Here is a 25,320-nt window from a genome sequence, read left to right as displayed (position 1 = left end):
GAAGTCAACAGAAGAAAATGTAGGATAATATTTTAGTGACTTAGTGGTAGGAACATATTTCTTAATGAAGATGCCAATAAAACACAGATTATATAGCAAAACATTGAGAAATATGATTATATAAAATTAAGCATTTATGAGTTCATAGAAAGATGTAACAGCAAGAGATACCTGAAGAGTTAGGTGTCTAAAAGGTAGAGGACATTCTGGAAATAAATAAGATAAAGATGGGAGATCTAGTAGAAACATTGACAAAAGCACATGAGAAGGCATTTCACAAAAGGGGAAACTGAAGTACTTAATAAATATATGAAGTGATACAAAACGCAATGATTCAGAAAAACACAAATTGAAAGTACTTGATGTTACTTTATACGTGGGAGATTGACAAAGTCTCAGAAGTTGGTAATGTCCAATCTTGGCAGATACAGAAAACAGGACCCCTTGCACTGCCAGGGGAGTAGCCTGGTGTGACTATTTGAGAGAGAAGTCTGAGAGTGCATTTCAAATTAAGTGGTCATATATCCTGTGACCCAACCATCCTATTCTTAGGTGTATACCCTGGAGGAATTCTTAGATAGGATTATGAGGAAATGATCACAGTGCTGATTTTGGTAAAGGAACTGAAGGTCAACTTAGTAAAATGTATAAAGAAAAACACAGCAAATACACACTACGGAATATTTTGTAGCAGTTAGAAGGAACTTACTAGATATACCCACAGCAAATGGATAGATGTTAACAAGATATATTTGAGGTTTTTTTATAAGACAATAAATAGCATAGTATTTATGACACAATACTATTGATATAAAATAAACTACATTAGCAAACAAAAACATTCTATCTATCCATCCGTCTATCTATCTATTATTTTTTTCTCCAAGGACATATCCAAATGCAAGGATACATGTCAAAGCACAACAGAGTGGTTTGCCTATGGGTACAATGGAGTAAGACAGGGGAGTGGGGATAAAAGGAAATTTGTCGAGGTAATAGGTTTCTATTGCTGCATAATAAGCTACCACAAACTTAGAAACTTTGGAACAATACCTATTTATTAGCTCACTGTTCTGTAGGCCAGAAATCTGGCACAGCATGACTGGGTTCTTGGCTTAGGGTAGCACAGACTGAAATGAAGGTATTAACGGGCTCAATTCTCTAGAGACTGTAGGGAGAAGTCTGTTTCTAAGCTCAGTTCTTTGCAGCTTTCAAAGAAAGCCCCTGTTTCTTTGAGTGATAAACCAGGGACACCATTGACTTCTAGAGACTAACTACATTTCTTGCTATGTGACCCTCCTTCATCTTCAACCCAGCAGTGACACATCAGATCCTCTCCTGTTTCCCATCACCGACTTGCATCCCTGTGACCAGCTGGAGAAAACTCTGCTTTCAAAGAGCTCAAGTGATTAGGCCACGGTGACCCTGATAATCTCCATATTTTAAGGTCAACTGTTTTGGAACCTTACTTCAGCGCAGTCCCTTCACACAGCATGTAGATTAGTGTTCCTTTGAATGACTGGGAGACGTGCCTACTCCAGGAGCTTGGAATCTTGGGAGCCATCTTGGAAGTCGGTATGTCAGACTGACCTAGGGATCAGTTTTATTTATTTATTTATTTTCCTGGTATCCTTGATCTCTAGGAGATGGTTTCACATTTATTTGTTCATTAGTGTGTCCACTAGAGAATTCCTAGCCTATAAAGATCTCATCTTCCTTTTAAATCCTGAGTTGGTCTGGGAGTAAATATGTCATAGTATGCACCATGAGAAACCTGATATTGGCATGAATACCATGAGTGGCAGGTAGTTTTGCTATAAAGGAAGCCAATTTAGGCTTATCCGGCTGAAGTGTTTCAAATACCACAAAAATGCCACGTTCTTGTGGGTGACTTGACTTTGTCACACTGCCTCATCTGTTCCCCACAGCCTGCCAAGTGTAACCATGTATTCTCCCTGGATGGGGTTGACGTTGTTGACAACTGGCTTTGAAGAATAGTTTTTCAGTTACATTTTCCAGGTCCTCCTAGCCTGGGGCTGTTTTCCTGCCCCTGTGTATGCCCAGCCTTTTCCTGCATCGTCTCCTGCTAGCACTGTCCTTGGCTTGGGATCACAAATGCAGTCATCTTACTGTAAAGAAGAAAGATCTTGCCTGAGATGTCAAGGTTTCCTTCCGAGTCGATTCTCAAGAGGTGTCAAACAAGTGCTATATCTCTTTTCTGCAAAATATTCCTTTTGGAAATACATGGAGTATAAAATATCAGGTAAGGGGAAAGCTTCATGAAAACAGAGTTACTTGAGAATCCATCTGTTTACTTCCTTTATTCAAGGAATGGTATCATTATTATTTAAAAAATTGTTTGTGGGTACGTAGTAGGTGTATAAAGGTATGATATTAGTAATTAGTTACCTTACACTATTGCCATTATTTGCTCTTGTGGCTTATAGGTGAGAGTATAAAGTCACATGAGAAACAAAGAAAAAGCCCTCTGGCATTTAGGCTTTAGATTTTATGTTTTCAATTAATTTCTTTAGGTTTTAAGGAGCACCTACATAATTATGTATGTTTGATATAGTATTTTTCCAGGTCCCCTACCATGGCTCTAGTCAGAGTAGCTCTGTTCTTAATGATTTTATATGTCTGGGTAATTTTTCCTTGAAATCAAATATTCTGATGCCAGAATCTAGTTTTCATTGTCAATTGTTCCGCTTTCTATCACCTTACAGTTCACAAGTTTATTTTTGCAAGTCACAAAATACAAAACTCTAAATAGAAAACAATAGCTAAGTGTTTACATACTAGGACTTGTACAAAATGATATATGTGGATTGTATTGGAGGTGGGAGAGATATTTTATAAAAAGCCAGATAGTAAATATTTCAGGCTTTATGGGCCATGTGGTCTCTCTCACAATTACCCAACTCTCCTGTTACAGGGTGAAGCAGCATAGACAATGCATAAACAAATGGCCATGACTGTGTTCTCATAAAACTTTGTTTACAGATGGGCCAGGTTTGGCCCATGGACCATAGTTTACTCACCTTGGATTCCACCATTTAATCTTTATAAGAGCCCTGTAGGTAGAAACTATTATTATTATAGCCATTTTACAGATGAAGAAACTAAAGTCTAGAAAAGCGAAGATGGGCTTTTTCAGTATAACTCCTGAACTCAGCTATTATTCCTTGAGCTGTATGTTTTTCTAATTACTGCTAAAGAAAAATATGCAGTGGAAAAATATTTGGGATCTTATATTTTAATATTGTGGATGAAAAGAAAACACAGTCTTCCTGAGCTACAAGTATAATGTTCCTGCTGTAACTTCTAATCTGTTTCTTCAATGTAAATAAGACTGACGCTCCTCCATTCTTAACTTCCTAAAAGACTTGATCTTGGTTGATGGTGGTCAAGGCTGTGGTCTCAGCAAGGTCAGTTCTGAAAGTGCTGCCCCAGGCCCACCTGTTCGCCTTGAGCAGCATCTTAATGGGCTGAGAAAGGGACTAGGTCTTTATGCGGTGAATGAGACACGTAATTCCATAGACATTAATTTTTGTGGATGAACTGAGAGCTATTTAATAGCAGACAATTACATGACTTATTAAGGGTCATTAAATTTTAGTATTCATAAAGTCAGCACATGACTAGAGCTTATTATAGACTCTAATTTGGTATTTTACTAAGAAGCCCAGTCTCCCCATAATGCCTGGCAATTCTAGCTGAGGTCCCACTACCATCTAAACATATGGATGGCTGCAGTTCTGCAGTTGGGGACAGAAGTTTATCATCAAGGTGGAACTTAGCTGTTTATTTTTATTTGATACTTGTTTTACTGTTTATTATTTATTTGGTACTCGTTTTTAATTATAAATTGCTATTAGTTTAGCTTCATTATTAATTTCAGTTATTTGTTAAATAATTAGCCAATAATGGGTAGTGGTACACATTTTCATCAAGAATATTTCTATGTTTCCAAACAAATATACTTAAAAGCATATGTATATTCATGCACATACATGAATTCATGCATATATACATTCATACATATATGTATACACACATATGTATATGCAAATTGAATTACCAATACTTAAACCTTTGCATATACTCTTTTCCAAATTTACTAGTATTAATATTATTATTTTTTTAATTAACATTTTTTGTAATGGGTGAGTTAGGTGGGCTGTGAATCTTTTGCCCTCACTGAGCAGACTATCATTTTTAAACGTTTAAGTTCCGTGGCTCAGGAAGAAAAGTTCTTTGCTAAGCACACTATTGTAGACCTCATCAAGATGCATAAATTGAATATAACATTTTCAAAGAGAAGTAGAGAAAACAATTTCTTGACTTCCCTTAGAAATGTCCCTAACTCTTCTCACCAACAAATCATCTAGGAATATAGAGGTGATGTAGTTTCATCTTCCTTGTTTTTAAAAGGACTTCTTTTTTTAACACCTCCTAAATGCAGTTCACATAATGAAATCAAATGATGTGTACAGCCTGTTTAACTATGGCAAGGTAGAGATCTGTTCCAGTGTGGAGTTTTCTAAATCCAATTTGCAGAGGTGAACTTGTGCAGCCATAGAGTCTAGATCAAGCTTGATTCTAGTTTGGAGACACTCCCTTCTGGTTACATAATTGAGGAACCACATGACAAAAATACTGCTAGCAAGATCTCCACAGAGGAGTTGAGCTAGAAAACTAATTTGGAAAGAATTGCTTGCCATTTGGTCTTACTTTCTCTCCCACTTCCAGAGAGTTTTCGTATGTATAGTTGATTATTGCTTTTTCCACTATCGATTTGCTAAATAAAAACCATACATTTATTTTAGAATTAATCACTGGAAATTACCTGATCTTTCTTCGCAAAAACAAAAACAATTCTGATGACATAAAAATTGTAAAGCACTACCGTGATGAAATAGTTTTGGGTAATTAGTTAAGAGCCTCATGTGCTTTTTGCCCTTTAGTTCCTTTTGGGTTTGTGTAGCATCTACAACACAAATCCTGAACGTACAAATTTTCCTCTTTGCCAGAGTTTCTGCAACATTCATGCAGCTCTTACTTACAGTCATCCAGGTTTGACCACTGGCTAAATCTCTCATCTAATAAAATGTTATATCCAGCCCAGTTTTCCTGTCTAAAAAGTTGGAGCTCACAGCACAGTCACTGATATCACGAGAATCCTGGAAACTTGCAAGTACTCTGTGTTCTTGCACATAATCAGGAAGATTTGTCTGGAATTTCAGTAGATGACTTGACTCTTCATACATATAAGGGATTTTCAGCATGCTTTGTGGAGCCACCTCTGGGACCTTCTTAATAGTAAGCTCTTTGCAGAGCAGAAATGATTTTGCAAACTGGATCTTTGCATGAGCATAGATGAAACCACTGTAGTTTTCTTGGGAAATCTATTAGGATGTGCTTGCTAGCTACTTTTAACATAGAGCTGCCAAATTTTAGTGGCTAATATCAAATTTTGTTTCTCATTCACATGATAGCACAGTCTGGGTCAGCATCTCTAGTGGATGGCTCCCCTCCAAGAAGTAACTGTTGTTCCAGTGGTAGCTCAGGAATCAAAACTCCTTCATCATGTAGCTTTTGCAATGTTGGAGTCCCTCACTTCCCATTCTGCTGAAAAGCTATCAAGGTATGAGCTGAGAGTCTTCTAGGAGATTTTAGGGGCCAGATTGGGAAGTATCATCCCAGCCTTAATTGTGTAACTTTACAGAACAAGGGATGCTGGGAAGTTGTCTTGTGTGCCCAGAAAGAGGAAATGGGAAGGTGAACACCGAGGCAGTCTCAGCTGCAAACACTGTCATGAGCCTTTCTTCCTCACTTGTGCTCCTGAACTGATGGCCCGCCCCTAGACAGCCACTCATTAGCACAGCTGACGGGCTCCTCTTCTCAGGCAACCAGCACAGCCCTCTCTTTCTTGCTTTACCCTCCTGGTCTGGATGAAGACAGTGACTTAGAGTGGAGGAATCTGTTCTTTAGCCATGAGTATGTTATGATTGCTCATTTGTTTTTTATTTTTGTATTGACTAACTCACTCCATTGAAGGCTACAGAAATGTAAACTTGGGGGCAATGTCCTCCTCTAAAAATGAACTGAGCAAATGGTCTTTTAATAGAGAAGGGAACCTACCTTCAAGGGCATTTGAGGCCCACAGTTCTTCATTGGGGCTGCTACAAACCCGTAAGTCACCCCTTTCTGTTCCCTTCTTCTGGCAGGTGGCTTCACAGGAAGGTAGCATAGAGGTCTAGGGTTCGAGTCCTGGGGCAGGCTCAAGCTGTATGACCTTGAGGTGAAGTAAAATTAACCATATAAAGCCCTAGCCCAGTATCTGGGATTTAGTTCTTAGCATATCTTAGTGCTTGTTATGATCTATTATTATTGAGAAGAAAAGGATTCTCCTCAGTGAGTGAATTGGCTCATGACCATGATATGCTTGGGACTCTTTAACAATTTAAAACTTTTTTCTTTTTCACCCAGCTTTATTGAGGTATATAACTGACAAGTAAAAATTGTATATATTCAAGGTGTGTAACATGATTTGATACATATATGCATTGTGTAATGATCACCACAGTCCAGTTAACCAACATATTCATCAATTATTTTTCTTCATGCTGTCCCTCCTCTGCCCCAATTCACCCTCAGTTTTTGATTCTAAAATGAGACCCTTGTCTCAATCAGATTATTTTTTCTCATTGAAGGAATCTCAAGGGTCATTCTGAAACTGATTCACATAATATTGAAAATAAGCCAAAACTGACAGGTAAATATCAGGAGTTTCCGCCTAAACATGTGAAGTTCCTTTTTCTTTAAAAAAGAAAAAAAGAAAGAAAGAAAAAGGAAAAAGACAGAAAATGTTATAGCAATAGGCTTTTATGCCAGCTGGGCCAGAGTCACTGGGGCCTGAGTCTCCCCTCCCTACAGGGTGAGCCCTGTCTACTCACTGTAGCTCCCATCACTGCCTCTCTTTTTTTCTGACACTAAGACCAACATGGAGCAGTCACCATTGATCATTATATTTGTACCTTGTTTGCTAATGGTTGAAGGATATTGTTTCTCTTGTGGATAACTATGTAAAAAAGAGAGAATAACAAAAGATAGGATGTTAAATGTATCACAAAGATGGGAGAAGGCATAATTCGTTGTGAAAGTGAAGATCGTTGCTGCTTCTAAGTATAAAGCATATGCCAATTTTGGAAGAATAACAGCCAGCGTGCTTCACTCATTCATGTTACCAGTTTGGCCCTGAAGGCAGTTGAGCTTGCTACCTAGGGAGAAAAGCTCTCAGTTGAATATAATTAAGTGCAAGAATAGATAATGTAGTCAATATTATGGGCAGTCTCAAGGAGGGCTTTGTATTTTTCTTTTTCTTTTTTTTTTTTTTTTTTTTTTTTTTTTTTTTTTTTTTAGAAATGGGGTCTTCCTCTGTCACCCAGGTTGGAGTGAAGTGGTGTGATCATAGCTCACTTCAGTCTCAAACTCCTGGCTCAAAGGATCCTCCCACTGCAGCCTTCCAAGTCGCTAGGACTATGGTGTGCACCATCACGTCTGGCTGATTTTTTAATTCTTTAATTCTTTTATTTGTAGACTTGGAATCTTGCCAAGTTGCCAGGCTGATCTCGAACTAGTGACCTCAAGCAATCCTCCCAACTTGGCTCCGCAAAGTGCTATAGGATTAGAGGCGTGAGCCATCATTCCTGGCCTGTATTTTTCTTGAGCTGTGCAGTGACATTTTTTTTTCTTTAGTGCCATGATTTTATTTTATTTATTTAAATTTTTTAATAAGAAGAGTACTCCTTTTAAATACCAATTAATTTTGGAGATCTCCTGAATGATAATAGTAATAATCATAGTATCTTTAGATTTGTGTACCAAGAAAATATATATGTGCACAAAGATTAAAGGATTCTTTTAAATTTTGCTGCAACCCTCTAGCCATTTGCAGCTGATAAGTTGAAAAACACTTGATGTCTGTAAGTTCACTTTTTATTGGTAATTAAGGAACTTTTTGAGAACACTGTGAAGATTAAAGAATTAAAGAGGCCTTATAGAAAATATAAACCAATTTCCTCATTTGCAGAACTAAAGCCAGAACTCAAAGCCAGAACTAAAGCCAGAACTTAAATCTTCCTCCCAGGGCTGTGCTTGCATGCTCTGTGTCCAAGTGGGCAATTATACGTCCCCAGGGCGATGTTGGCCACTTAGAGAGCTTTCGTAAGTGAATTTTCTATGCAGGGTTAGAGACCAAATGGAGCATCATGTGGCTTTTCATTTCCAAGGCATTAAAATGAAAGAAATCAGGATTTAAGGCATTTCCCCAGCATGGAAGACAGAAATAGGAGCTCTCAATTGTGGAACATGGAATATTCCATGGTAATAAGTTGTAGATTCCAAGGATAGAGAGGAGACCAGGAGTGAGGGAAAAATACAGTAGTTATTTTTCATAAATAATATTATAGAGGACACTTGTAAAAACAAAACAGAATGTGACTTGAAGATGCCTAAATCTTGATTAAACACATTTGGAAGAGTACGTTTTACTATTTTAGTCTAGACAGAAGGTAGACAGTTTCAGCAAATCTAAAATTCAGCAGTTCTAAATGAAGAGCTGGAATGTAGTAATCAGTGACTTGGTTGGCAGAGAAACATTATTATACTGAAAACCCTTCATTAAGAGGATTGAAAGGGTGAAGCTGGGTAATTAACATCTGTGTAGCAAGTTCACAGCTAGAGAAGGGAAGTAGGCTTTGTGTATTTGATAAAAATGTGACTTGGAGTCGCTAAGCAACGGGAATGATTTTTTTAAATTTAATATTTTAAGTAAAATGTGTTGCCTTATGTATTTCTATTATGTTTAAGTTGACAATGAGTACTGAGAGAGTGGAGAGATGCCTCAATCACGTACTGCTGGTTGGAAAAAATCGTGACATGAGTGTTCAGAGGGCAATTTCTTAATGCAGATCAAAATAACAAAAATTTGTATGACCTAAAATATTATAATTTCATTTCTAGGATTTTATTTCCAGTATATCCACTATATATCAGTGACTGGGATGATTAACACAGCATTGACTATAATAATGAAATACATAAATTGGAAACAAACTAAATGCCAAACAATAGAGAAATGCCCAACAATTGGCGTATCTTCATGCAGTGGAAAATTATGTAGTCACTCCCAGTATCTGGGAAGATTATTTGAAAGTAAAGAAAGAAATTCATAAGATTGCTAAATATGAAGAGCAATACATGATATGATTCAAAATTTTAAATTTTAATGATTATAGATATAAATGTAGTAAAACTATAAGAATGTCATCAATGGTCATTACTGGTGTTATGATCATGTGAGATGATGATGATTATTATAATTATTTTAAGTTTTATTTTAGCTTCTGGGGTACAAGTGCAGGTGTGTTACTAGGTAAACTTGTGTCATGCAGGTTTGTTGTACAAATTATGTCATGACCCAGGTATTAAGCCTAGTACCCATTAGTTATTTTTCCTGATCCTCTCCCTTCTCCCACACTTCACCCTCTGAAAGGCCCCAGTGTGTGTTGTCTTCCTCTATGTGTCCATGTGTTTTCATCATTTAGCTCCCACTCACAGGTGAGAACATGCTGTATTCGGTTTTCTGTTCATGCATTACTTTGCTAAGGATAACAGCCTCCAGCTCCATCCATGTCCTTACAAAGGACATGACCTTGTTCTTTTTCATGGCTGCATAGTATTCCATGGTGTATATGCACCACATTTTCTTATTCAGTCTATCATTGATGGGCGTTTAGGTTGAGTCTATGTCTTTGCTATTGTGAATAGGATTGCATGAGATTATTCTCCTGATCTATATTTTCCAAATTTTCCTTATATATTAAGCTATAGCAATGTATAGTTTAGTAATTAAAAAACCCAACTCCATAATCAAACAGACATTTCTTCTCTCCATCAAAACTGGCTTCAGTTCTACTGGCTACTGGTAGAGGAGTTTATTATCTCCTCTACCGATGAACTATTTAGCAGTTGTCTTTAGATCTTTTGCAAATACCACTCATGGTCTAATAAACATGTCAAAAGATCTCTATATAGTTCTTCTAACATGTCCAGGATAGGCAACACAAAAGCATACTTAGAAGCAAGATAATGCAGGTGATGCTTTTAACATATTCCAACATGATAACAACTTGATTATTGTTGGCAGTTTGCTTTATGTTTAGTTTAAATCTACTGCTCTTCATTTCAAAGATGAAATTCCCCCTGCAAAGAGCAAAATTCTAATATTTTACTTTGATTGCTCCCAAATAATTCTGTGATTTCAATTTTTGATTGAAAACATCAAAACATCTAAACAGTGCTAGAATTTGAAGGAACATTTGAGATTATATAACCCAGTCTCCATTTACAGGTGGCATATTTGAGACCTAAAAATATAAAGTGATTTTTCCAAGTCCACAGTTAGCCAGTTCCAGAGATGCCTAAATAAATGTCAGCCACCCACCATGCCCAACAATACCTAGAAGGGCTTGCATGTGTCCTCCAGCAGCAGAAAAGAAACCAATTGTTACCAGATAATCACAAATACAAAATGGCAGCAAGAGGATGGCAAATATTCCTTTTCCCTTCTGAGATGGCCAACTTTTAGCTCCCTATGGGTACTGTGAGCTGCTTCTTTCCCTGGTCTCCTGCCTCTTTCCTTTTACTGCCCCTCTGTCTTTCTCATCTAGGTTAAGGGTAGGAAGTCCATCACTGATGGCCTCTGGATGAGATGGCTCCTTCGTCATTACTACAGGAAGTGCTGGGGTATCTCAGATTCTTCTGAGTGGATCATTTATAATGTCCGTGCTTCCCAAAGTAATATACAGACTTAACACAATTCTATCAAAATTTCAATGATCTTCACAGAACTAGAAAAAGAATCCTAGAATTTGTATAGAACCTTGCAAACAAACAAACAAACAAACAAACAAACCCTGCAAATAGCTAAAGCAATACTGAGAAAGATAAACAAAGTTGAGGCATCACATGTCCAAATTTAAAATTATAGTACAAAGCTACAGTAATTAAAACAGTACGATACTGGCATAAAAACAGAAACATAGACTAATGGAACAAATCAGAGTGCCTAGAAATAAATCCTAACCAACTAATTTTTAACAAGGGCATCAAGAGGACACAATGAAAAAGGATAGTCTCTTAAATAAATGATGCTGAGAAAACTAGATTTCCACTGGCAAAATAATGAAATTTGGTCTTACATCATACAAAATATCCAAATGGATAAAAGATCTAAATGTAAAACTTAAAACTGTAAAACTCATGGAAGATAACATAAGGAAAAAACTCCTGAACATTGGCCTTGGCAATGATTTTTTTTTGGATATCACACCAAAAGCTCAGGCTACAAAAGCAAAAATAAATTAATAGGACCACATCAAACTACAAAGCTTTACACAGCAAAGGAAACAATCAACAAAATGAAAAGGCAACCTATGTACTGGGAAAAAATTTTTTGTAAACTACATAACTGATAAGAGGTTAATATCTAAAATTTGTTTTAAAATTCTTACAACTCAATAGCAGAAAACAAAATAATTTGATTAAAAAATAAGAAAAGGACCTGAATAGATATTTCTTAATAGAAGACATACAAATAACTAGCAGTTATATGAAAAAGTACTGAACATCACTAATCATCAAGGAAATGCAAATTAAAATCACTATGAGATATCACCTCACACTGTTAAGTTTGGCTGTTACCAAAAAGAAAAGAGATAACCAGTTGGTGAGAGTGTGGGGCAAAGGGTACCCTAATACATTATTGGTGGAAATGTAGATTGGTACAGCCGTTATGGAAAACAATATGGAGATTCCTAAAGAAATTAAAAATAGAACTACTATGTGACCCAGCAATCCCTCCTCTGAGTGTATCCCAAAGAGAGGAAATCACCACCTCTTACAGAGCTCTACACGCATGTGAATTACAGCATTACTTACAATAGCCGATAAGGAAAAAACTTAAGTATCCATCAACGGAAAAATGGATAAAGGAAATGTGTGTATATGGAATACAATTCAGTCTTAAAAAAGGAGATCCTGCCATTTGCCATGGCATAGCTGGACCTAGAGGACATTATACTAAGTTAAGCCAGACACAGAAAGAAAAATAATTGCATGATGTCACTTATGTGTGGAGTATTTTAAAGAAAGAGCTTATATACCCAGAGAATGAAACAGTGGTCATCATGGGGATGGGGGAGAGGAAATATGGAGCTGTAGGTCAAAGGATGCAAAGCAGCAGATATATAAGATATATATACACATATATATCATATATACATATATATCTTATATGTGTGTATATATATCTTATATATACATGTATATATGTATATATACACACACCTATATTATATATCTTATATATACACATATATACATAAATCATATAGATACACATATATACACATGTATATATCATATAGATACACATATATACACATGTATATATCATATACACATATATACACATGTATATACACACATGTATATGTATATACATGTATATATGTGAATATACATTTTATATATATATATAAAACCTCACTGCCCTATTTATATGATAAGGATCTTTTAAGTATCTCTATATTCTACTGTGGAAAGATTTACATGATATAATGTTAAATAGAAAAGAGAAAGGTGGAGAAAAAGTCACATTTTTAAAAAAAATATATATACTTATGCATATATCTTATATGTGTATATCTATCATATATGCACATATATATGAAATAGTTTAGAGATCTAAAATAACAGGACTAAAATTAATAAAATTATATAATATTAGGGATTTTTGTTGTAGAAAATAAGTAGATTTTACCTGCTTTTGTCACAACAAAGTAACTGTGAAATGATAGATATGTTAAACTGCTTCACTATAGATTTATTTTACTAGCTACATATATCCTATGTTGTAAACCTCAAATATACACAATAACGTTTATTTTTAAAAAGACAAGTAAATGCATACCTTGCTCTCTTTTCACATGAGAAAACCTCACTGCCCTATTTGTATGATAAGGATCTTTTAAGTATCTCTATATTCTACTGTGGAAAGATTTACATGATATAATGTTAAATAGAAAAGAGAAAAGTGGGGGAAAAGTCACATTTTAAAAAATAATGAGATGATCAGGGATATCTGAATACTGAATGACTATTTGATACAAGTAAAGAATTGTGGCTAATTTCTTTAGGCATGAAAATAGCATTGTAGTTGTATTTTTTTAAAAAAAGAATCTGTGGTTTTGGAGATATATACTCAAATATTTTCTGGTGACATTATCTGCTGTCTGGAATTTGCCACAAAATAATCCCGGATGTGGTTTGGGGGATGTGGGTGGGTATACATTAAATGAGATTGTCCAAGAATTGATCATTGCTGAAAGTGGGTGAGGAGTACTTGGAGGTTCATTATACCATTCTGTTTTTGTAATGTTTGGCATTTTCCATAACAACAATCTAAAGAACTCCTATTAGGATGTTTAATGGAAAAGGCAGGAACTTAAGACCCTTGAGTATTCAGGGTTTAGAGAGGGAAGAATGAAGAGGGTGAGGAGAATTCCATTCTGTGGTATCATAAATTATATTTCTTGACTGACTAAATGATAAATTGTAGGTATGAATAAATTGATAGCCAAACCTGATTCTTCTAATTCTAGTGCAAGGCAGTTTCCACCAAAGTTCAAGTTAATGCCTCTTGTAAAACATAGACTACTTACTACCTGTAGGTTTCAAGATTGGGGTTTCTTACTTGTTTATTCAACGTTGTACCACATGCTTTGACCTTGCTGTGTGACTTGTCTTTCCAAAACAGCAGAATTGAACCTTCCTTTTGTCCTCCAAGCAGCTGTTTTCTGTAGAAGTCTGATTAATATTTTTTAAGGATACAGCTTGAGTGATCAGCTCATAGACTGAGAAGCTGTTTGTTTCTCATTTTTGACCCCTGCACCCTGGAGAGGAAGCACCGTAAACTACACGTTTACTGAGGGAAACAATAGTTTATGTTGCTTGGAAACTTGTTTGGAAAAGTTTCAGTATCAACAGAGACCCAGTATATAAAGAGCTAGAGTTGTAGGTATCTGAGGCAAAGATGAAAAAATAGGCAACAAAGTTGAAATCTGATTCAGAACAATCCTACTCACTCTTAGAACAAAATTGTTCTTCAGCTTCTCATCCTCAGTTGATGTACTACAAAACAACCCTGTGCTTTCCTCACCTGTCATTTCCATTGGTTTGTGATTCCTTTCATTCTCATTGGCCTCCTCCCACTAGCCTATATTTTGTTTATTGTAACCTCAACACTTAGCACAGCACTAAGTGCGTAAGTGTTAAATAGTAATTCTTGATTAGATATGTTAGATAAATGTCAATGGAAACAAATAAAGGTTATAATCCTCAGAGAGTAGAATGGGGGTGAAGGGAAGACTGGGGATACAGAGGCTAGGGGGTGAAGGGAAGGTAAAGGAAAGATGATGGTCAAAAGGTACAAAATCTCAGACAGGAGGAATATATATTTTTTCTTGTTTTGAATTATATTGCATAGCATGGTAAATATAGTTAATAATAGAGTATTGTACATTTCAAAATTTCTAAGACAGTATATTTCAAATATTATCACAAAAATGTTAAGTACTGTATTTGAGATGATGGATGTGTTAACTCGCTTGATTTAATTATTCCACATTGTATTCATAAATCATAACATTATTTTATACCCATAAATTTACACAATTATAAACTATTCATTTATAATACAAAAAAAATCCTGAAGGTGAGGAAAATAGAATCAGAAGACAGGAAAAGATCTGAGAGGCAGTGCCCATTTTTCACCTAAGGATACTGAAACCGAGGGAGGCCCACTGACTTGCTCCTAGTCACTATGGCAGGACCAGACCTGGGTGCTCATCATCTTTCCATAGAATCACACTACTCTTTGTTTGAAGGATGGCAAATTGGCAATGAATTTGCAGACGGAGACCGGGAATACCCATGAGAGAGCACAGGACATCCATCTGGACATTTTCTTGGTATGGGAACTGATGGATGCTGGTCCACAGCAGCTGTGAAAGGAAGGAGAAGAAAGAAGGTCTCCATTCATATCATCAGAACTTTAGAGGAATCCTTCCTGGATAGTTAGAGGAGATGGAATTAGGACTGGTCCTGGATACCTTTGTGATCTGGGTAAAACTTGCCTTTCCTGCTTTCAGGACCATCCCCTCCTCTCTCCATCATTTGCCAGGACCCCAGGATATCTGCCCTGCTCATTGTGCAACATCTTTAACTTTGATGTCCTAGCTAAGTTTGTTCCCCATAATTCTCTAAAATCTTTTTTAGTTGAGGCTTCTATAATAGAACACTGTGGAGTAGGTGACTTAAAAAACAGATATTCCTTTCTCAAAGTTCTGGAGGCTGGAAGTCTGAGATCAGGGTGCCAGGATGGTCAGGTTCAGGGCAAGGGCCCTCTTTCTGGCTTGCAGGCACTGGCTGACTTCTTGCTGCATCTTCACACAGCAGAGGGAGGAAACTCTGGTGTGTCTTCATCTTATAATGGCACTAATTCAGTATAGGGGCTCTATTCTCAGCGCCTCATCTAAACCTATTAATAATTACCTCCCAAAGGCTTGCCTCCAAATACTATCACAGTGGGGCTTTAATCTATGACTTTAATGGGAACGGAAACATTCAGTTTGTAACAACTTCCCTGACCCGTGCGCCAGTCTCCAAGACCCAGAGGGTGCAAGGGAAGAGATGCTAGCCTGCAAAAGTAATCAGTGCAGAGGTGTAATAGCAAATTATTTCTCCTAATTGTTAATTTCCTCTTCATTGCACCATCTTGCTGTTATTTCTTCCATATTTAACAACAATAACAACAGCAGCTCTCTCTTGGCAAGCCCAGCACCTGAGCTGGCAATCTCTGCTCCACATCTGTAACAGAACTACTGACAGTATTTGCAACAAAACTCGTTGTCTCTCATTACTCCTTTTCCTATTCTTTCCTAAACTCTACAAATCGAGAATTTGTCTCCATCACTCCTCTTTTCAAGAGTGTCTTGTCAGTTCCTCTGGTCCAGGTCACAATAGTCCCCACATTGATAAAGTCGACAGCAATTATCAGTCCTGAGTTTACTTGACTTGTCATAATCACTGACGCAGTTTATCATTTTGTCTTCCGTGAATAACTTTTTTTTTTTTTTTTTTTGAGATAGAGTCTCACTCTGTCACCCAGGCGGGAGTGCAGTGGTGCTATCTCAGCTCACTGCAACCTCTGCCTCCCGGGTTCAAGCAATTCTCCTGCCTCAGCCTCCCGAGTAGCTGGGATTACAGGCGCCCACCACCACACTCGGCTATTTTTTTTTCTTTTTTTTTTTTTTTTTGTATTTTTAGTAGAGACAGGGTTTCACCATGTTGGCCGGGCTGGTTTTGAACTCCTGACCTCAGGTGATTCACCTGCCTCAGCCTCCCAAAGTGCTGGGATTACAGACATGAGCCACCATGCCTGGCTTCCATGAAGAACTTTTTCTAGTGTGCATATTGTACACTTGCCTCTCCATTTTTCTAGTTCTTTCTTTTTCCCAGCCTCTTAATGTTGAAGGATCCTAGGATTCAATGCCTGGTTTTCCCCTCTACTCATCTACACTTATATTCCCTGGGTGATTTCATCCAGTTTCATTGAGATTGGCTTTTTCAGAAAACCTATAAACATATGATTCCCAAATTTATATCTTCATCCTAAATATCGGCTTTGGATTTCAAAGCCATGTATCTAACTGCTTAATTGACCACTCCACTTAATTGAGCTAACAGGAAATTTAAATTTAACTTATCCAAATGGAACAGAACAGTAAGTCCAGAAACAGATCTCACATGCAATCACTTAATTTAGGAGCAGAGTAATATTACAATGCAGGAAAAGGATGGCCTTTTCAATAATTGCGATGGTGAATTAGATATCTATATGGAAAAAAAAGTGAATCTCAACCCATATCTCATATCATAAGCAAAATCAGTTCCAGATTAATTTCAGGTTTTAGTATAAAGAAGAAAATCATTCAATTTCTAGAATATAATACAGGGGAAAATATTTATAACATTGGAACAAGGAGCAGTTCCTTCATTAAAACACTAAGATAAAGGAAAAGATTGATACATTGGATTTCATTATAATTAAAGACATTATTAAGGGAGGAAAATAGCAAGCCACAGATTGGGAGAAAGTATTTGAAGAACATACTTGCAACAAAGGATTCATATTCGGTATATGCAACAATTTCCTGAAAATCAGTAAGAAAAGACAGAAAGCTATTTTTACTTACCTATTACCATACTTATCCATATGTATATATGGATATATACCCAATAGCAAACCACCCCAAAACTTAGTGGTTTTTAAAAAAGTAACCATGTTATTTTTGTAATTTGAGCAATTTGTTAGTTTTGCAATTTGGGCGGAGCTCAGAGGGGACAGCATGTCTCTGCTCCGCATGGTATCAGATGAGGTGGCTTGATGGGGATTAGAGAATCCACTTCCAAGACTGACCATTCACATTGCCCACAAATTGGTGCTGGCTGTCACTTGGGAATCCAGCTGGAGCTGTTAGACTGAGACTTTAATTATTTTCCATATGGGCATTCCCATATTATTTATTGAGTTTCCTTGTAGCATGGTAGCTAGGTTCCAAGTAAGAGGACACAGCAGCTGTCAGCCCTCCTAGGCTTAGAACTGGCAGTGCATCATTTCCACTGTATTCTACTGATCAAAGTAGTCAATGACTCAGCCCAGATTCAAGGGGGTAGAGAAATCTATTCCACCACTCAGAGTGTATGGGAATTGCTGCAAAGAACTTGTAGCCACCTTTAATCGACCACAGCAATTAATTAAAAGATTCACAGACAACTTGAACAAGTACTTTGCAAAGAAAGGATATTCAAATTACCAACAGGTATAAAAATGTGCTCGCCATGTGTTATCAGAGAAATACAAGCTGTTATCAGGAAATTACAACATAACATCACATACCAATCAAGATGGCTAAAATGAAAAAAGCAGACAAACCAACCTGGCAGCACAACTACTGGGGAGGATGCAAAGCAATATAGACTCTTTAAATGTTGCTGGTAGGACTTCAAGTTGGTGTACAATGCTGGGAACCTGTTTTGCATGATCCAGCAAGTCACCCATATGACTGCAAGTTGATACTGGCTATCACTTGGGAATTCAACATGAATTGATTTTTTCTGTTTTTGAACTTCATGTAAATAGAATTAGACAAAATAAACTCTTTTGTGTTTGACTTTCGATTCTCCTTCACATGAGTCTTTCTTCATGGCTGCCTGGGCTTCCTTATGGCATCTTGGCTAGGTTCTAAATGAAAAGATGCATCAGACATATGTATATATGGATATATACCCAGGACAGATGCACATATATGTGTGACAAAAGTATGTACAAGAGTGCTCATGGCAGCAGTATCAGTAATAGCCCCAAATTGAAAACAAGCCTAATATCCATCAACAATTGAATGGATAAATAAGTTGTGATGTATTCAAACAATAGAATAATGCACAACAACAGAAAATATATGAACCATTGTTATATTTAACAATGTGAATGATTCTCACAAAGTTAATACTGAATGAAAAAAGTCAAACACAAGAGTTGATATTGTGTAATTCCATTTATTTACATGAAGTTGAAAACTAGGCAAAACTAATCTATGTTTATGAATGTCAGAATAACAGTTATATTTGGGATGGGTGATGACCAAGATGTGTTTGAGGTAAGCTTCTCTGTGGGAGAGGAAGTTCTCTTTTTGATCTTGGGATGAGTAACTTGGTATGTTCTCTGCGTACAGATTCATTGAGCCGCCCACTTAAAATGTGTTCGTTTTTCCATATATTCATTTAAGCTTAAGAAACCAACTTGCCTAAAACTGAACTTCTAATTCTCCTATCAACATCTGTCCTACTCACAATCACTACTCACAGATCTTTATTTTTGAGACGGAGTCTTGCTCTGTCGCCAGGCTGGAGTGCAGTTGCACCGTGGCTCACTCCAGCCTTGACCACCTGGGCTCAAGTGATTTTCCCATCTCACCCTCCCAAGTAGCTGGGAGCAAAAGCACATATCACCAAGACTGGCTATTTTTTTTTTTTTTTTAATTTATAGAAATGAGATATTTCTTTGTTGCCCAGCCTGGTCTCAAACTACTGGGCTCAAACAATCCACCCGCCTTGGCCTCCCAAAGTGCTGGGATTATAGGCTTGAGACACCACACCTGGCTACTGACAAATCTTTGAGTTGGTGGTTTCCCTATCCTTTGTATCATCCCTGACTTCACCCTCTCTTCCTCTCACCTCCCAAGTTCATCTGTAGATCTGGCTGGCTCTGCCTTCAGCACGGGTCTAGATTCTAGCCACTCTCTCTTCCTCCGCCAGAACTGTCCTGGTTCAGGACACCTTTTTGTCTCACCTGGGTTAATGCTGTCATCTTCTAACTCTCAGCTTCTGCTTTATTCCCCTACAGGCTGTTCTTGGTGCCACAGCCAGATGTCTGCTCAAAACACAAGGCATTTTATGGCCTCCTCCAGTGGTGTCCATCTCACTCAGAGTAAAAGTCAAAAGCCCTTACTGCAACTTATGGGGCCCTGGAGGATATGGGCCCATTTTCTCTCTAGTCTCCTTGAATCTTTTCTCCTCCAGCCATTCTGGTCCTCTTGTTCCTTGAACACAGTAAGCACCCTTTCCCCAAAGGACCTTTGCCCTTCTTGTTCTAGTTCCTCTTCCTGACCACTCTTCTCCCAGATATCGGCATAATGATCACCCCTTTTAAGTCTTTTCAGACATCACCTTCTCAATAAGGCTTCAGATGTCACCTTCTCAATGAGACTTGCTGTGACCACCCTAACTGAAGTCACCCTTCCCCTGCATTGCCCTGCCATGCTTTGAATTTCACCTTTGCACTGACTACCTTCTAACAAACTATCTATATTTTCCTTATTTAATATGTTTATTATCAGTTTTTCCCCTTTATACAAACTCCCTGGGGAATTTTGAAGTAATTTGAAGTTTGGGAAGCTCTAGTTTTGATCATCCTGCTGACAAAGTGCTCTTATGTATCGTTATTGAGTTTGATTTTACTCTCTGAGTTGGCATAGTATGTACTGTTAGCCCCCACGTTTTTGTAGTTGTTGCTTATCAGATGAGGAAACTAGGGCTTAGAGTCCAAGGTCATGAGCAGGGCCAAGACTTGTAGTTTGGTCTTCAAGGAGTTGGCTCCAAGGCCAGTGCTTTTCCTGCCATGACACATCATCCCCCACATCAAACGACTATAACTAAAAGGCAGATGATACATTGGAGAGAACCCAGCAAAGAGGTGGGACAAGGAGCACAGGGAGTGACCGGGACTTAATTTAGATATGAAGCAAGATAGCTGAGGAGTGTATGGACATGTACGTGACAGAGCCTGGCTAAGGGATAACTAGCCCACTGTCTCCAGGGGCCATTGTTGAGTCAAGTAAAGACAGTCTTGGCTTTATTCTGAGTCCTGAGACTAGAAGTGGGGCAGAAGAAAAACCTTTCCTCTCAATTTCAGGGCAAAATTGCTGGATGATGCTGTCTTATCCCTTGTTTTGCTGATACCCACAGAACTCTTAGGGCTCTCAACTATCCCAAGGATTCATGTAAGAATCAAGTCTAGATTTCTAGAGATTACTTCACTTTTTTTGTACTCTTTTCCACAACTTCCCTTCCAGTCAGGTTTGAAATTGCTTACAATAAAAGACACATATTGAATAGGACCAATAGTGTAAAAAAAAAAAGATAAATCGCATATGTGGGGGCGTGGGGTGTAGTAAGCCAAAAAAGCTTTTTGCGTGGATTTACTGCAATTGGAATATTTACTTCTGATCATCCTGCAAATGGAAGAGAAAATGAAAAGTAGTTGTTATGCCTGATTAAAACTTGCCCCACTTTTGGTTATGTAAACATGAGATTTTTAGAGGGATACAATCCAAGAGGAACCTGTCACAAAAATCCTATTGAAAGGGCGTTAAATTCATGAGTGGATTTTTATTTTTACAGGCCTATTTTCAAGCATTTTTTTTCTGCTACCAGATGAGTGTTCTGTTTACGCAGTAGCATTCTCTAGACAGTAAAATGCATTATGTTTGGGCCGGGGGTTTTCAGGGAGGAGTATTTGCATTGCAGGACCACTTTTGTGCTTCCACTCCTGCCTCTCCCCTGAGCACTCTGAGGACTCTGTCATTCAATATTTTCCAGTGGATCATATCTTCAGTGCTTCTAATCTGTTTTTTTTTCCCCCCAGTTAAACTTCTTAAGGATTAAAATACCTTTTATCTTGGATAAATAAACTTTAGGTACTCACAACACAATTAGGACTTTGGTACTCCTATATGATTCTCCCTCTCTCCTCTTTCACCCCCACCCCCAGTCTCTACTAAAGGATTGGTACTGCCTCCCATCTGCCTGGAACACTCTCTCTCCAGCATGTTCCACGTCTTTACTAAAATGCCACGTTCTCAGTGAGCCCAACCCTGACCATCATATTTGAAATTGCACCTCCATCCCCACCCACAGCATCCTTTTCTTTTGGCCCTAGCACCCCTTACCTCTTAAGTGATCACTTTACTTATTTATGTCTTTTGCTTATTGTGTGTCTCTTCCTGCTGGAATGCAAGATCCATAAGGCCATATTGCAGGGAGTAATGACTGATAATTTTCAGAAATGACGAGAGGTTCAATGCCCAGATTGAAGAAGTCATCCCAAGTTGGATAAATAAACATAAATCTAGGTGCATCACAACACAATTAGGACACACCAAAGATAGATAAAAATTTTGAAAGTAATCAAAGGGATTGAGAAGTTTCTTAAAAACAAATATTAGACTGTTATAAAATTTCTCATTAGCAATCACAGAAGCCACAAGACAAGAAAATATCTTCAAAGCATTTGGGGGCAGGGTGGGAAGAGTGGAATGTAACTGTCAAGATAGAATTGTGAATCTGCTAAACTCTTGCTACTCAAACTGTGGTCCAAGGACCAGCAGCACCAGAATCACCTAGAAGTGAGTAAGAAATGCAGAATCTACCCCAGGCCTACTGCATCATGGTCTGCAGTTTAACAGGCTCCCTGGTGTTTTAAATGCTCATTACAGCTTGAGAATCCCTGATGAGGTGAACTATCATTCAAAGTGAGACCAAAACAAAACAATTTCAAGCAAAGAACAAAAGAGAGCTTTGCGGAAAAATTACTTCAATAAGAAAAAAAAATGGAATCCATAGGAGAGAAGTGGGATGTGGAAAGCAAAGAAATGGGTAAATGTGGGTAACCCTAAAGAATTGAAGACATAATCCTTGCCTTCGGAAAGTTTATCATAGTGCTGAGAAGAGGAAACCAAAACACACAGGAAACAGAGGGTCAAGGGGCACCCTGAAAGTAGTCAGGGAAACTACATTCTAGTCCAGAATTGGCTTTTTGTTTGTGTAACTTTAAGGAAGGCTTTTAATCTCCTTGGGCCTCAGTTTCTTCATCCGTGAAAGGAGTTTATCTAGATCAGTGGTTTTCAAGCTTTTTTGACCCTGACCTAATAAGAAAAACATTTTATATCTGTACCCAGTTCTTTCATATGAATGTGTGTAAATAGACATGCTTATCAAAATTATGCTTTCCCCTTTTATATGCAATGCAGTCTCATATTTTCTATTCTATTTCCTTTATACATTTGCTGGTGTAGTGTTGATTTTAAAGAGACAAAACCAAACGTTTGCTGAAGTTATTTTTGGTTCTAACCATACACAATTTTATTCTAACTATATATAATTCATTCATGTAATACCGCTAGATAACTGGTTCTCAGACTTGACTGCACATTAGAATCTCCTGCTGTTGTTTTGTTTTGCTTTAATTAATGATGCCTGTGTCCCACCACAGAGATACTGATTTAATTGGCGTGGGGCATAACGGAGATCAGAGTTTTTCAAAGCTTCCCAGGGAGTCCAAGGCTGAGCCAACTTTGAGAACCACTGTTGACAGAGACTCCATATACCAAAGGCATCTCTGCAACTGGAAATAGCTTTTCCCAGGTCCTGCTCCCCACAGCCATTGCAGAAAACTGCACTAGTGTATGTAAAGACACATACTTCTCTAATTCCTTCTGACTACACCGAAGTCCTTCTTTCTGTACACGGCTCATGCTTACCCTTCCCTTGAGCCTTTGATCCTGTTGTTTCTCCTTCCTTGAGAACTTTGAAGAATCACTTACCACCTTTCTGTCCTTCATTTTCACTGTGTCCTCTACTGCTAACTCCATCCTGCACACATTCCAACATGCTCTAATCACTTGAGAGAAACAACAAAAAGCTCTTTCCTCTTCTGTAGTGAAACTTCCTGAGAGGCCCACACGTACTAGCTGCATCCCAGCTCCAACTCCTCATCAACTAACTGCTCTCTGCCTTCTACATCTGCTTCTTTTTGCCCACTAACTTTGAATAACCATTATTCATTTTGGCTCTCTTTGAATTCCACACAAGTTTCATTTGCACTTGCCCAGGTATGTATGTAATGATCTTTTATCTGATGCAAGTAATTTACTCTCTCTTCTTGAAGTGGTCCCATATTTCTGGGTGAATTAATTATGCCTTCATTTTTATGACTGCATTAAATTTAAATCTGAAAAGTCAAGAATCAAGCCAACCAATGATTATGAAAACAATAATTAAATCAACACTACTAGATTTTTATTTAAAGCTTATTGTGTGCCAGGCTCTGAAATAGGAACTTTACATCTATCATCTCAGTTTATCCTCACTGGTACCCAATGATATAGGCTCCACCATTATTTTATAGATGAGGAAAACAAAGATTACAGAAGAGTTGGGTCATTTGACTAAGATTTCACAGCTAGTAAATGATGAAGCTAAAAGTTGAAGCTGAGTCTCTCTGATTCTGGAGCCATGCTACTGTCTTCCTCTCCTGTATTTAGAAATCTGGATGTTTCCTTAATGAAGAAACAGATGAAATGTCTGTGGCTGAGTCACTTCCTTTCTCTGAACTTTAGTTTTCTTATCTGTAAAATGACTATATCAGGCAGAGAGAAATGAAAAGCAGTGAGTACAGAAGTCCAAAGGCTGAAGGGAATGTGGAACCCTGGAGGAGATAAAAGTCTAATATTGCTGAAACAGACAGAGAAAGGAGAAGAATGATTAGAGACACACAGAGAGGCCAGAGGAGAAGGGGCCTTGTACGCTTTATGTGGGAATTCAGAATTTATTCTAAGAGCATGGAAAACCATTAATGGGTTTAACAGGGGAATGACACGAGTAGATATGCATTTTTAACCTATCATAGAGGCAGTCAAATGGTAAGTGGATTGCAGGAGTTAGAGTGTGGGCAGGAGCCATCTGGCATCAGCAGTTACTGTGTGGTGGCTGCATGGGGATGATGGCAACCGGATGGATGACAGCCATCATCAGGAGAAAACTTCAAAGACAAAGTGAACAGGATAAATAGGATGCGTTGGAAATCTGAAACATGACAGTATTCATTTTCTTAAAAGAAATGTAACCTTCCCCCCCCCCCCCCCCCCACTAAATTCTAGAGTAACCAACACATTTAGAAGATCTAGAATCTAGATGAAAGTTTCTAGGTTTTGGCCTCGGTAACATGTTTTTGCACATCAAGAAGCTCAGACAGAGCCTGTAATGTACTGTCGGCAGGAATCATGGAGAAAGGGATTGTTGGCATCAGCTCCATCACTGGACCAAAGCTGAGACTCCTTGACTTGGATTTCATTGAATCGTTTAAAATTAGGTTCTGATGTTTCTGCTTTTCCATCTAAGGATGATAGAAGTTACTTCTTTCTGCTATAACTGCCCAACACCGTTCCATTCCACAGACTGGTATTGAAAAGCCCCGTTAAATTAATTTCATTTCATTAAATACTTACAACATTCCTTCAAGGTACATATCACTTCTATAACTAATGAGTAAGCTGAAATTCACAACAGATTTGTAGCTAGTAGATGGAAGAATAAATCATGAATTTTTAAATAATTATTCATCTTATTTGAAATTGTAAAAAAGTATCTAATTTTAGATATTTACACTTATTTACCACTTAGCAGCAGACTCTAAACATAATAAAGTTTAATTTTACTTTTTTACTTTTAAGTGTTCTGCAATTTATGTTCTTTATAAGTCTTTTTTTTTTTTTTTTTTTTTTTTTTTTCCAA

General features: G+C 37.6%; 1 protein-coding gene across 3 annotated transcripts in view; it reads left to right on the top strand.

Moving 5' to 3' along the window:
* The window catches only part of ADAMTS12 (ADAM metallopeptidase with thrombospondin type 1 motif 12), a 377,858-nt gene that overhangs the window by 63,937 nt on the left and 288,601 nt on the right, over positions 1 to 25,320 (top strand). Inside the window, exon 2 of one of the 3 annotated variants that reach the window (XM_050793805.1) lies at positions 1,320 to 1,575. The exons of 1 other annotated variant lie outside the window; for it this stretch is intronic. In XM_050793805.1, coding sequence (XP_050649762.1) covers positions 1,516 to 1,575 — 60 coding nt within the window. In that variant the 5' untranslated portion in view covers positions 1,320 to 1,515. Of the gene's footprint in view, positions 1 to 1,316; positions 1,576 to 25,320 lie in introns of all 3 variants that reach the window. One more of the 3 variants, XM_050793806.1, reaches the window with a different exon arrangement.

This window comes from Macaca thibetana, chromosome 6, assembly GCF_024542745.1.
Source record: "Macaca thibetana thibetana isolate TM-01 chromosome 6, ASM2454274v1, whole genome shotgun sequence".
Lineage (NCBI taxonomy): Eukaryota > Metazoa > Chordata > Mammalia > Primates > Cercopithecidae > Macaca > Macaca thibetana.
Note: the sequence above shows the minus strand (reverse complement) of the source record. Positions and strands in the feature narration are given on the sequence as shown.